At 40.6% G+C, this 13,097-nt stretch overlaps 2 protein-coding genes across 4 annotated transcripts in view; one reads left to right on the top strand and one right to left on the bottom strand.

Moving 5' to 3' along the window:
• The first annotated feature begins 7,703 nt into the window (after positions 1 to 7,703).
• On the top strand, positions 7,704 to 8,563 carry LOC139926148 (pro-opiomelanocortin-like). Its single transcript, XM_071917753.1, has 2 exons — positions 7,704 to 7,823; positions 8,000 to 8,563. Exons 1-2 carry the CDS (start codon positions 7,704 to 7,706, stop codon positions 8,561 to 8,563), a joined length of 684 nt encoding a protein of 227 aa, XP_071773854.1.
• A 974-nt stretch (positions 8,564 to 9,537) lies between these two features.
• The window catches only part of efr3bb (EFR3 homolog Bb (S. cerevisiae)), a 41,995-nt gene continuing 38,435 nt past the window's right edge, over positions 9,538 to 13,097 (bottom strand). For all 3 annotated transcript variants that reach the window (XM_071917750.2, XM_071917752.2, XM_071917751.2), the window contains one exon: positions 9,538 to 13,066. In XM_071917750.2, coding sequence (XP_071773851.1) covers positions 12,961 to 13,066 — 106 coding nt within the window. In that variant the 3' untranslated portion in view covers positions 9,538 to 12,960. The remainder of the gene's footprint in view (positions 13,067 to 13,097) is intronic.

Below are 13,097 nucleotides of genomic sequence, written 5' to 3'. Positions count from 1 at the left end.
AGAGAGGTGGCGGTCTCCATCTTTAAAGGCAAAATACACCCTAAAACATTTTAAAACGGTGGCAAAAAAATTGCTGATGTACCTTGTATTTCTGTGCCCATTTTGTTGTTTGTCGTTCAACAACAGGCAGAGACGCAAATTTCTCCATCAACCAAAGCCTCAACAGTCCAGAATGCATTGCAGTCACAAGACCCTGCGTTTGAGCCACTGCAGCCCAAGACAGAGAGAACCACCCAAAGCTATAAAAAGTGTGACCGCAAACAGAAATCGAATCACAAATCATACCATCATAAATCAGTGAGTGAACTCCCACCACCAACTGGTCCTGTGCCTGGAGGATACCACCAGCTGCAACACAACATCAAAGTTAAATACCCATCATCTCCTGTCTTAGCAATAAATAGCTTATGTAAATAACATCGCTGTCAGGTGAAAACACTGTATCTCCAAAATGTCAACATTCCAGGAGCTAAGAAAAACAGCATTGTTTTTTGGTTTCGTCAGCCCAAGAGGCCGGAGAATTTTCTCAACCCTCTGAGTGAGCATGTAATCCTTCAACTGAGTGAAAACATGAAAGTCACCAAAATTGGAGTTACATTGTTTTCACAGGACAGCGGTGATTAGTGTTCTACACTGTGTCACAGACCCTAATACCTGTGTGGATCTGCTACACCTGTAGGAATGAGCACCAGCCTCGGGCGCTTCGTTTTCACTCCACATCGTTCTGCCTAAACAATACAGTAGATTGATGTGATGATAATGAAGACATGCACTTAGTTAAATGCTAGTGTCTTTGATAGTCAGTGAGTCACACCCTGCAAAGCGTTGTCAGTTGAGATAAGATAGTTGACAGATAGACAGATAGTTGTTTTGGACTGGTGTGCATTGGATTGTATCATTAACCCTAACCCAAGATAATGAATAAACTCTGTCTATTTTCAACCTTTATTTATTCAGGAAGGGTTTGCTCTTTTCCAGGATCCTGCTGCTTCACATTCATGCAGTGACTCAAATTCACACCTAGCAGCTGCCCAGAACAACCGCAGCCTTCTGCTGTCGGCTGTTACCGACCCGCTGCACTGCAGCTGGGGCTTCAGAAGTTCATGAATGCCTCACCACTGGTTGTTGGGAGAGAGGAGCGTGTTACTCAAACACTTTCAGATTTTCTCAGGCTGTCTGGGGATTCAGACCGTCCACATTCCAGTCACAAGTCTGCTCTTATACTGTTGGGTTTAACCCATGTTGAATCCATCACTGTGGATTAAACATATCATAATCTACAGTATTCTGTGATAAGAAGTAATAAGCAATAAGGAGTGAGCGTACTGTAACTAAATTTAATCTTCTAATATTGTAACAAAGGCCCTTTTCCCTTTTTTTCACTCCATGATGAAGACATCAATCCTCAAAGGTTTTTTCATTTTTCTAGCCTTTCAACAAAAGTTTCCACCTGAACCACCTTAGTTCTTTTTTGTTCCTTTTTCCACTCATTAATTCTATCAGGCCTGCTTCTTTACCTCATTTCTATTATTTTCATCATTCACACTGTCTCATGTCATTATTTCTCTTCAAATACTCTGTGTGGGCGTACTCACAGCAGCCATTTTTCACAGGACAAAATTATTTAGATTAATACAGTATGCAACAAAATAAAACACAAGGAAACACAACAAAGACACAAAAAAGACACAAAATGGCATGTAGGAGAGACATAACAGACCCACTTAACCTATATAGCCTCACTTACCTGGCACCACCAACATTAGACCCTCAGTGAAGTAAAAACTGTCTTATTAGGAAAATCATTAGCAAACCTTATTAGGAATGGACAATAACATGGACAATGACAATAAGATGGTAGTATTTTGTAAAAATGCATTATGACCTATTGGCCATGATTGTGTACTGTTAACCAGACAAGTACCTTGGAAGTTACATAATATAAGAGTAAAAGCTTTAAATATAAAGTTTAAATCTGTCTAAGCATTTCATATATATACATTCAAAAAGGGCACAGTATTTCAAAAGGCAAAAACATCGCAAAAATGACAGTAAGAAATCACAAAATGTAAACAGGACAGTGAGTATTTAAGATATTATTGTGATAATGAGACATTCATTTGATAATACAGTCTTTGCAATATATTTGGATCCCTGTTGCACTTCACTGTGTCACTGCACGTCACCGCAGATCTCAGAGACCCGTCTATTTTTGGCAAAGTTAACAAACATCAATAGGAAAAATTAACAGGTACATCCACATTTTGAAGTGCTGTTGCAGCTCATCAGCAGGGGTGAGATGATGTGAAAGTGGGCGGATAGCTCAGACCTTTGTTTACTTGTTCTCATTTACCCAAACCGTGTACTACATGCAGAGATGGGCAGTATTTCTTACTTGTATTTGAAATACGTATTTCAATTACTTTTGAGTATTTTGTAATTGGTATTTGACGGGGCTGAAAAAATTCAAATGTAATTTGTAACAAGATACTTTAGAGTGGAGTAATTTTATATTTTCAAAATACTCAAAATACTTTCTCCATGATTCATAAAACAAAAAAAAATTAATGTAAATACATCTTACCAACCAGTGCAGTGGACTGTCCGTCAAGGTAAACATTTTATCTGAACTGCAATAACTATATAAAATATATCTTACTTTTTAGAATGTATACATGTTGAACGGCATAGGTAAAGGCTAAAGATGGCTGAGTATTCTCTCTACAGTGTGATTTGTGCGTATCCTTTTTACCCACAGGTTTTATACTGTGCATGTTTGATTGTTAAATTACAGAAGATTAATAAAAAAATGAAGCAGGCAGTTGGCAAAAAAGCTCTGTTGAAGCATTTAATCCAAGTATTCGAACACAGCTTCTTGTTATTTCTAGTGATTTCTTCATTTCAAGTCCAAGAAGAAAGGTTGAACAGTAAAGTGAAATCTGTCTGGCATTTTGGGGATACCGTATACTGTGTGAAAATGGTGTGAGTGTTCTCGTGTGCACGCGTGGATATGTGTGCAAGTGTGTTTATGCCTGGGTAAAATATGTACATGCACAGTACAGGCATATGCATAAACAGTAGCATTCTACTTCCTGTTCTTCCTTCCTGTATGGTTCAAACTCTCACCAGAGCCTTGTGTACATTAGAAAAATCTGAATGTTCTGCCATTTTGTACAAATTCTGAATGCCCAATGTTACAAATGTATTTTCCTGTATTTTGAAAATACAAAATTCATGTATTTTATCTTGATACATTTTCTGGCTCCAGTATTTTTGTATTTTATTTTGATACATTTATTTGAGGGGTATTTTGTATTTTGTAACAAGATACATTTTGATGTATCTTTGCCCATGTCTGACTACATGTTACGTCAGAGCGATTCAGAGCCAAGCACTATTACAGCTGAAATCTCAAGAATTATTCAAATGCAAAACGTCTGGCAGAAGAACCTGAAAATAAGATTCAGTTCAGTGATGTTTATGGACTTCTGACATCAAGAAGTCTTGTTTTTGAATATAATCATGTCGGGATACATTAGACATCCATTGAGTACATAGAGTTCTCTTGATAATCATGATAACAGCCATGATAATGATAATTATGATTACCTTATTGATTACCATATTATGAACAGACATATTTTGACTCTCTTTACATCTTGAATATTCTCTTTCTCTTTAATCCAACACTTCTGTTTCCTCTAATAACACATTATGTTTTCTGCAGGGACACTATAGTGTGCTGAGGCCCTGGTGAGACATGAGATGAGACTGTATTTTCAGAAGAGAGATAAAAAATAACTACTCCCTGCAGGTAGATAAGTTACTGTATGTCATGAGGTATAACAGATGGAATGCTGTAAATAAGGACCTCTGTATAACGGAGCCCACCCTAGTTTTTGACTACTCAAGGCCATACCACTTTCCCTGCAGGTCTGCAATATTAAATACAACAGATGTTTCATAGTCAAAGGACAGCTGGATCATCTGCCTCTTTTATTCAACACTTTGTGAGGTTAAACAATTATGTATTCAAATGGTTTCCCGCTCCTGACATGGAGGAGCAATGTACGAAAAGGTCTATAGTTTCTGACCTATTCATTTTATATGGCTGAAAATACCTGCAAATAACTAAAGTGACACTTTACATTTACTTATTCCAGTGTATTAACCTATGGGAAAGTATTGTAAGTACACAATATTACTGTGTAGGTACTTCTCTCCCTGATATATAATTACATAGTCATTCACAACGGTGTAACAACACTGTTTTAATGAAGCCATTCGAATGGCGTGTTACACCGTTGTACATTATGTATTAGGGAGATTTTTATCAAGTACCTACACAGTAATATTGTGTACTTATAATACCTTCCCATAAGTTATTCATGTGTATAATCTACAATAATCTGTCTCTGTCATTTTACATTCAGAATAATGAAAGTATAGAGTCAAAATCTCAGCCAAGTGTCACTGTCCATATTTATAGGGAGCTCACTGTGAATGGTTTGATTAATCAGTGTCTCTTACAGCACAAATTGTCTACTTTGTCCTCAAAACATCCTCATTTTATCTACTGAAAAATCTATACATCAGTAGAAAAGTGGAAGATGGATGGGTATTGGAAAAAAAGTGAATAGAAAAATGGTTTCCTTTGCAACGGTGTAACCTTTGCATGGGTTAGAGAGCACATTGTGTGCGTCTGTGTGTATCTTCTTGCAGTATTTGAAGTGTAGTAATGACATCTAACCGGTGAGTCAAGCCTTCCTAATGAAGTTTCCGTACATGGGTACAGCCTCACCTTCCAGATGGGAACCCACGGAAAACTATCCAATCAGTTAAATTGATTTGCATGCTTCTCTCCAGATCGCGGATGTGGCTCCCAGTGTTAAGATGTGAAAGATTAGGACTGACCTTTGAGGGATTTACTACAGTTTGACGGTAGATTAACACTCAAACACTGGCCTCTCTAAATGAGTTCTGTCTTGTTTTCAGTACACGGCAATGTAAAGATGCATCCAGGAAAAGCACCTGAGAGACAGACCCACAAACATCTTAACAATCACTCAGCCAAAGCACAGGAGGCTTATAAGTTGTTACCCAACCAGAGGAGGAAGAGGAGGAAGGGAGAGCAGAGGCAGCAACTTAACAGCGAGTCCATTAATGCTTCACTTGTTGTCTGGTGACGTGAGCCGGTCCGTTGATTAAGAAAAGAGTGCGGGGGTGGTCTTTACCTACCATTTACACACTTACACACACACACACACACACACACACACGCAAAGACACATAAACACATGTACAGAGCGCCCCTCCCCATCCAGCAGGCGAGATGGAACAGGAGCCCCCTTACCTCAATCACACCCTGAGGCCTTGAGACTCCAAGCACCGTACTTCATGTGTCTATAAAAAGAGCTCCCAGCACCGAGGAAGCAACAGCAGACCCTCTCCTACAGAGCAACTCATCACAGTGGAGAGAGAAGGCAGGAGAGAGAGAGAGAGAGGGATCACTATCTGAGAGTGTCGGCAGTCTAAAAGATCTGTGGAACAAGACAAGGGGGGGCAAAGAAGACAACAAGAGAGAAGAAGAGAGGTTTTGGAAAAGGTAAGCAATGTTATTAACTTGTCTGTAGATTGTTGCTGTTATTGCATGGATCAGCATTGTGTCTCATTGTTGGCAGCTTCTTGTTTTACTGATTTATTGATTGACTGACTGATCATTTTCTGATGTGTGCAGTTAGATTTGCTCTGTAAAATATCATCCAAGTAGATTTGCATTTCAAAATGTACGTCAGCTTCCAGCTGTCTCACAATAGGTGACATTTGACCATAATTGCTCTCCATTCAGACTTGCATTCACTCATATAGTTTACAGACTCCTTAAATAACTTTATAAAACAGTAACAGATGATAAGGTTTCAATCTATTTTAATTGCTGTTCACAGGCTTCTTTATCATAGTACGTCTGTGGAGAGCAGAGCTCAGCTGAGTGAGTCATACTGTAGGAAGAGTGTAGGCTCGTCTCTGCCAGACTTACAGAGAAGATGGCCCACCAAGGAGTCAGTCATTATGATAATAGAGGGAGCACAATGAGATGTAATTCCTCCTCAAAGGGAAGTAAATGAGCTCATCCTGTATAAATCAGTGGAACGCCAAGATGAAAAGTGTTGACTGGGTATCAATTCTGTCGAGGACACTTCAAACTTTTCAAATGATCTTCTCAGTGAATTCAATGGAATCAAATAACCGGTTGGACATTGAACATTGGACGTTGATTAAGATAAATTGGTCAGTGCTACATCCTAAACTGAGTCATTCAGAACTAATTAGAATGAGATAGGATGCTAATGTTCCTCCGGCAGGATGACTGGAACAGTTCAGCGCCTCTTATATAAAACCCTCTAGAAGTTGTCACTAATTGAATGATTTAGAGGTAATCTTCCTCAGGTAGAGGAGGCGAGAGAGAAGAAGAAGAAGCGGTAATTTGCAGACACACGGCAACAAAGAGGCGAGGGGAGGCGTTTGCCTGGTGGAGATGCGTCATTATTAGAAGAACTCATCGAAGGCTGCCGTCTATTCAAAGCCTTCAATTGCGCATCTTCCTCAGTATTCCATTGAGTGTTTCTGAGTATGCGTGGGATGCGTGAATATCACTTCATCACTATTGTGACTATATGTATGGTGTGTGCATGTGTGTACCATACACATCATTTTGTTTCTACATTGTATGATTGCACCTAAGTACGAAAGTGCATTGATTCGTTTCCCTGAAAGGCCCAGCAGTGGCACAAAAGCTAATGAAGCAGTCATTCAATACAAATCCTCATTGGCCATCACGGCCTCACAAAGCTCTCCGCATCACCTCTCAATAATCGTCTGTACATCCATCTATGAAAGGGCAGTATAGCCGAGGAAATTCAAAACCTTTTCACAGATTTAATGAATGAATAAATTCCACCATCGTCATTGTTGTTGTTTGTCCTTGAGCAGCTTTAAAGGGACTTTTGCTTTTTGTTTCCTGATCATCTTTTTCCAGCAGGGGCTCTGCGTGAAATCCTGCACCCCTTGGCAAAGTGTACCACCAGTACTAAAAAAGCTGCATTAATCCAGACTTTTGGGGGCCTCTAACAGCTTGGGGTCCACTGAAACATGCTCACCTTTTCCCTTGCTTTCAATATCATCTATCACTTTAATTCTGTATAGATGGGGGTGATGATGAACGGGAAAACCTGTTAACGCACACAGATGTTCGCAATGATGCCTCGAAGAGGAATGCTGATTTTTTTGTACCTGGGTTTACAGTCATTGTTCAACCACGGCATGCAGTGACAAATCCACTAATTAACTGACAAAGACACCAGCAGTTATATAAGGAAATAGTGAGAGTGTTATGCAATCGTGATGATCAACAGACATGCATTTCTTCACGCGGCTGTGACAAGCCATTCCTTCCTAATTTGCGTGTGATTAAAGAGGAATTTTTAGCACTATGGTAAAATATGCCACCAGGCCGCATCCAGACCGTACTGATGAGAAACTTAAAGAGAAAACCATAAAAGAAAGTCAGCAAAGGTATATTTCCTTACTGTTTTCATTCCCATGTGCAGTAACACAACAGGAGCAGGGCTTTGTGTGTCACTGCAAGGTTGGCTGATAGTCATGATTGTCTGTGTGTTCCCCCCTGCCACTGTACCAGGCTGAAGATGGTGTGTGTATCCTGGCTGTTAGCGGTGGTGATGGCCTATGTGTGCACCCCTGGGTTTGGGGCGATGTGTTGGGACAGCTCCATCTGCAACGACCTGAGCTCCAAGGACAGGCTACTGGTAGGTCTGACTGTCAGCACCATCATCTTCATTGTCACCTTCTTTGTTTTTAAAATCATTGCCATCATTATCATTCACAAAATAATGAGCGTTATAATGATGTTAATGATCTAGCAATGGACTCAATTACATTGCGTTTCAAACTGTTGCCTGTGTCTCCGTCTCCTTCCGCACAGGACTGCATTCACCTGTGCACATCCGTGTTCCAGGCTGAGTTCCCAGAGCTCGGGTCCTTGTCCCTGGACTCCCAGGAACACGACTTCTTACTGGGCATCCTGCTGTCCACCCTGGCCTCCGGGGAGAGGATCCCGGAGCCCACTCTGAGGGCCCGAAAAGACGAGCCGCGCTCCTACTCAATGGAGCACTTCCGCTGGGGAAAACCCACCGGCCGCAAACGCCGGCCTGTCAAAGTCTTCGCCTCCTCCCTGGAGGGCGGGGACTCTTCTGAGGGTGCTTTCCCCCCACAGGCACGCAGGCAGCTGAGCAACATGGAGGATGAAGAGAGGGACAACCTGGACGTGGAAAGTCACCAAACCCAGGGATTGCAGGGGGTGAGGTTCACCCCCAAACCAGACACCCTGTTGAAGGAAAGGAAAGACGGGACCTATCGGATGAGTCACTTCCGATGGGGGAGCCCACCTACTGCTAAGCGTTATGGCAGTTTTATGAAGCCGTGGGAGAAATCTCAGGGACGCCTGGTCAAGCTCTTCAGGAACGTTATCGTGAAGGACGCTCAGTAGAGGAGAAGGGGATGAAGGGGGGAAGGAAGGAGAAGGGGAGAGGGAGGGTGAAGCCAAGAGAGTCTAATTGCAATTGCATGTCCTTAAAACCCATAGCTCTTCAGTTAAAATTACAGGAACTTGTCAATATCATAAGCATGTTGTTGAGTTTCTTTTTTTGGACCACAAGTAATTTTGATGCGACAACCTTAACTTAAGGTAAACAGATGGTTTAATGTTAAAAAAAACACACTGATGCACCCACCTACTGCTTTGATCTTCATGGCCTTGACTTGAATGCTTTCTGAGGAATATTGTTTCTTGTGGGCGACACACAACGTCATTACTGATCCATTCAATCAAGGAACTGAACACTGAATGCCATTCCAGGGTAGGAGGTGGGTGTGAGGAAGATTATTTCAAAATTAGATTTTTCCTGTTTATTTTCACAGAGGTATATGTTGCAACATTTTGTAATTGAATACAATATTAAAGATCATACTGTTTGTGGCAAACAATAATGGTGACTGTCTGACTGATTTCAGATGATGAGCAAAGTCTGAAGAGCTATTGAGTATAGATGAGATACATCAAGCAGCTTAAACTAGCCACCTTGTCCAAACCTTACAGTCTATGGTCCAAACATGTTACAATTTAATTGTAATACACAACATCCATGAGCAAAAAAAAAAAAAAAAAGTATAAAATATAAAAATATGAATTAAAATTATAGTGGTGATAGCTGGAGAAAGTTCATAGTGACTTATGGTTAATATATGTGATGTGGGACTTAATTGCACTAAACATGCTCCATATACTGGTGGTGAGGAGAGAAACTGACAAAAATGGAGGAAAAAAAAACAGGATGAGACTGAGAAGATAGAAAGCCTGAAGCATAGCACCAGCATTATTGAGTTTCTAAGCTGATGAGTGCTGACAAGTGTTTGGATGCTATACTCTGTTGTCGGCTGCAAAAGGAGGAGAAAAGACACCGCTAAGATAAGTATGTTGAATTTAATTCTGACAAAACATCCAATCGAATGACAGACAGGGGAATGAAAACCAAGAGTAGCAACAGGTGGCAAATACATACACAATACAGGCATTACCCCAAGTAGTGTCTGACAACAACACCCACCACACACTGTCCATTACAGGCAGATAGAGAATACCACTATGACCACTGCGGAGGAGACGAACAACTGCCTCGAATACTGCGGTGAACACTGCAACAGGAATGATTAGCCAGTCATGTGTTTGTGCATGCAGTCGAGTCTGAGACTTTGTGATCCATGACAGTCTCTCTGACAATTAGTTGCCCTGTGTTTAGTTTTGAGTGAATATTTATCTAATACACAGGATGATGATGCTTCCACAGCATTCTGTATCTCATGCAGTTGACTTTTATGTCAATTTTTGTTAGGAGAAACATTTTTTTTTTTTTTACCAGGATTTCAGTATCATCAGTAACAAAATATTCAATTACAATGAACCAAATCAGAATTTAATGGTTACAGACAAGTTTATTCTCACAGATGGTCATAGAACTGTACAGCACAGCAACGTCACTAGCATGCAAAGTCGGGTCTGACACTCATAAGGCATTTTCTCCATGTAAAAGCTGCCTTTGTCACTAGGTAATCCAGTTTTAAAGTGCAAAGTTCACAGAATCAATAGATTTGACCTACAGCACTACATTGTAAACAAATACATTTACCAGACATGTAAAATGACAAAAGTAAGATTGGATTACTGTCCGTTAACATTATGTTACACTATGCAATGACAACAAGCGGATCAATAGATTTACACGTCTTCACTGCCAAGTTGCAAGGTGCTGTAAGACAATTTACAAGTGTGGCATAACATAGGTGTCACTGGAAAGGGTTAGACAGCTGCACATTGCTCTTAAGATACCTTGTTCTTCATCAGAGTGGAGGAAGAAGTCATTGGACTTAACTGTAAACTGTGTTTGAATAGTTTTACTTGGGTAATGATTGAATATGACACACACACACACCATATGCACGTGTGCAAACACATCTGCATGAATGCAACACTTCACATACACACATATATACAAATACACATGCAAACACACACACACACACACACACACACAGATAAAATGAGTAAACATGAATGGTGCTTAAATGCACATGGGTCACTGGGCAATCTGATACACTGGCATGTATGGACGTAAATATACACACACAGGACACTATGGTAACAAACCAATAAAACCAACATAGAGCCAACTGGGCCGTAACACAGGACCATCGGGGACAATCCAGACACCATTACATCCATGACACAGGATGATTATGGCAGCGACACTCGCCACGCCCAATGGAGTTAATTCACAGAAGCACATGAGGGGGGGGGGGGGGGGGTCTCATACAATGTCACAAAACTGAACGGTCACTGCACCATAACAAGAACAGAAGGTACGAATCAAAACACACAAGAGGATCTGCTACCTACACTTGGGCCTAGTTAGCCTGAATGTTATAATCTCTCTCCGCATTGTCCTCACTATCAGTATGCTACCAGAGCAACAAAAACACATCAGGCTAATGCCAATTTATTGCCAATATACTTTTTTATACCTGTGTGTGTGTGAGTGCATGTGCACGCACACACACAAAATGGCTTTGAGATTTATTCAAATCTAGTTGTATGAAACAAATGCACTCCTTGGAGGCTGCAACAGCAGTTAAGGTATAAATACAGAGTGCAAACTCACCCCAGCATGACTAAGGATGTAATCACTAAATGACGACAATAGGGGGGAGGGGGGTTGAAACTATAGATGATTGTGCTAAAAGCTGTCTAAAAAAAATGTGGCTAGTAATGAAGTTGAAAATAGCAGTAAAATTTGTTTTCCTTCCAAGATGATCAGATGGGCTCATTAATATTTTGGAGGGATAGTCAAACCTCACTAGTGGGATCCACTCGCCTCGCAGGCGGGCCATGTTTCGACACAAGTTGCAGATCTCACTCTTATCTTGATCTGATGTCATGCTGGTTAGTTATTTGAGGACAAAATTTTAAAAAAGTATTTTAATACTACGTAAGTAGCTTTCTCCCTTATCTACGGCCAGAATCAGTGCAGTGACGGTCTAAAATTAGATTTAATATATATACACAAAAACACTCCTATACATCAGCTTATAGATTTATACTATATTTCTCTGTATATACACATTTATATGGCAAGGAAAAAAATAAAGGTTCCTTGAATGACTTTCTGCTTGTGTTTGATCTGGTAAACATCATGGTAAACACTTCAGATCATCAAGTGTTTACAGCGGTTATGACTGTGTCTGCCGAGTGTGTTTTAGACTGAACGACACTGCCTCAGTCTACTTTGAACTTGAGTCACCTAATAAGGCACACTCACTTTGGGAGAATAGCACACAGGTCAACAATTATCTTTCTTTTAAATCAAAGCTAAAAAACAAAATACCAATGTGATAATAATATTAATCATAATAATAAAAACGCAGTGGGGGAATGCCCCACATGATACAAAAGCACTTATGGCTAACAACACTAAAAAGGCAAAACAAAACGCTACATTAAAGCATTGAGCACTAAACACACGGTTTAAGAGCTGAGAGATTTGGGTGAAAAAGAAATTAGTTTCCATATATTAATCAATATTACACTCAAACATAATTTACAACATTTTTAGCAGTAGAGTCCACCAAAAATACACTGTCAAGAAAATTAATGCATCTACGCTCTTCCTTTGACCATAAAATCATGACAATAAAAGAAATGCAACATATAATTTCACAAAAAAAAATTATGTTCAATCTACTTTTGAAAAGCCATTGTCAAAAAAAGACGATGTGGTGAATTGTAGTGCCATGAAAGATCATGTTTCCAGTTATAGGGCATGCACCAAGTCAACTCAGCCAGAGAGTGTGGGCCTTAGAATATTTTATCACTCTTTCACTAAATTTCCCCCACAGTTCTTGGCAATGTCTCAATTGAAAATAATCCTAAGAACCAGTTGGTGGAAGTCAAATAGGCATCTAAGGACAACTGAGGGAAATAGGATAAATTAACAGTTTGCGTTGCTGCTGCATTCATTTACATTTGCCAGCTTGTTTTGTCTGCGGTCACAGGGCGAAAGGAAATGTCAATTCAGGCAGTTAGGGAAATGAAAAGGTGGCCCGCTCTTCAGTTGGCTGCACACGCTGCGGTTGTCCCCCCATTCCCTGTGGTTCTTTGATTCAGCGGTGAAGTTGCCTTTAGAGCGCAGAGTAAGGATCAGTTTGCCCCTCCCCGACCCCCATGCCTGACCTCAACCGTTAAGATAGGGAACCTGCAAAACTGACACCTGATCAGTAGCTTTGGGCAACTGCACCTTACACACGTTCAGTGACTTTTGCAGTGAACTCTCTGGGCTAGTAAACGCAAAGGTCAGGAAACTTCATCTCGTAGACGGGCACAGATCGACTCTGGCTCTGGCCGTAACCCGACGAGATGGTTCCAGACGGGCTGGGCGGCGGTCTGCAGGGAGCAAGGGGACAGACCACGAGCA

This window comes from Centroberyx gerrardi, chromosome 18 (genome assembly GCF_048128805.1).
Source record: "Centroberyx gerrardi isolate f3 chromosome 18, fCenGer3.hap1.cur.20231027, whole genome shotgun sequence".
Classification (NCBI taxonomy): domain Eukaryota; kingdom Metazoa; phylum Chordata; class Actinopteri; order Beryciformes; family Berycidae; genus Centroberyx; species Centroberyx gerrardi.
Note: the sequence above shows the minus strand (reverse complement) of the source record. Positions and strands in the feature narration are given on the sequence as shown.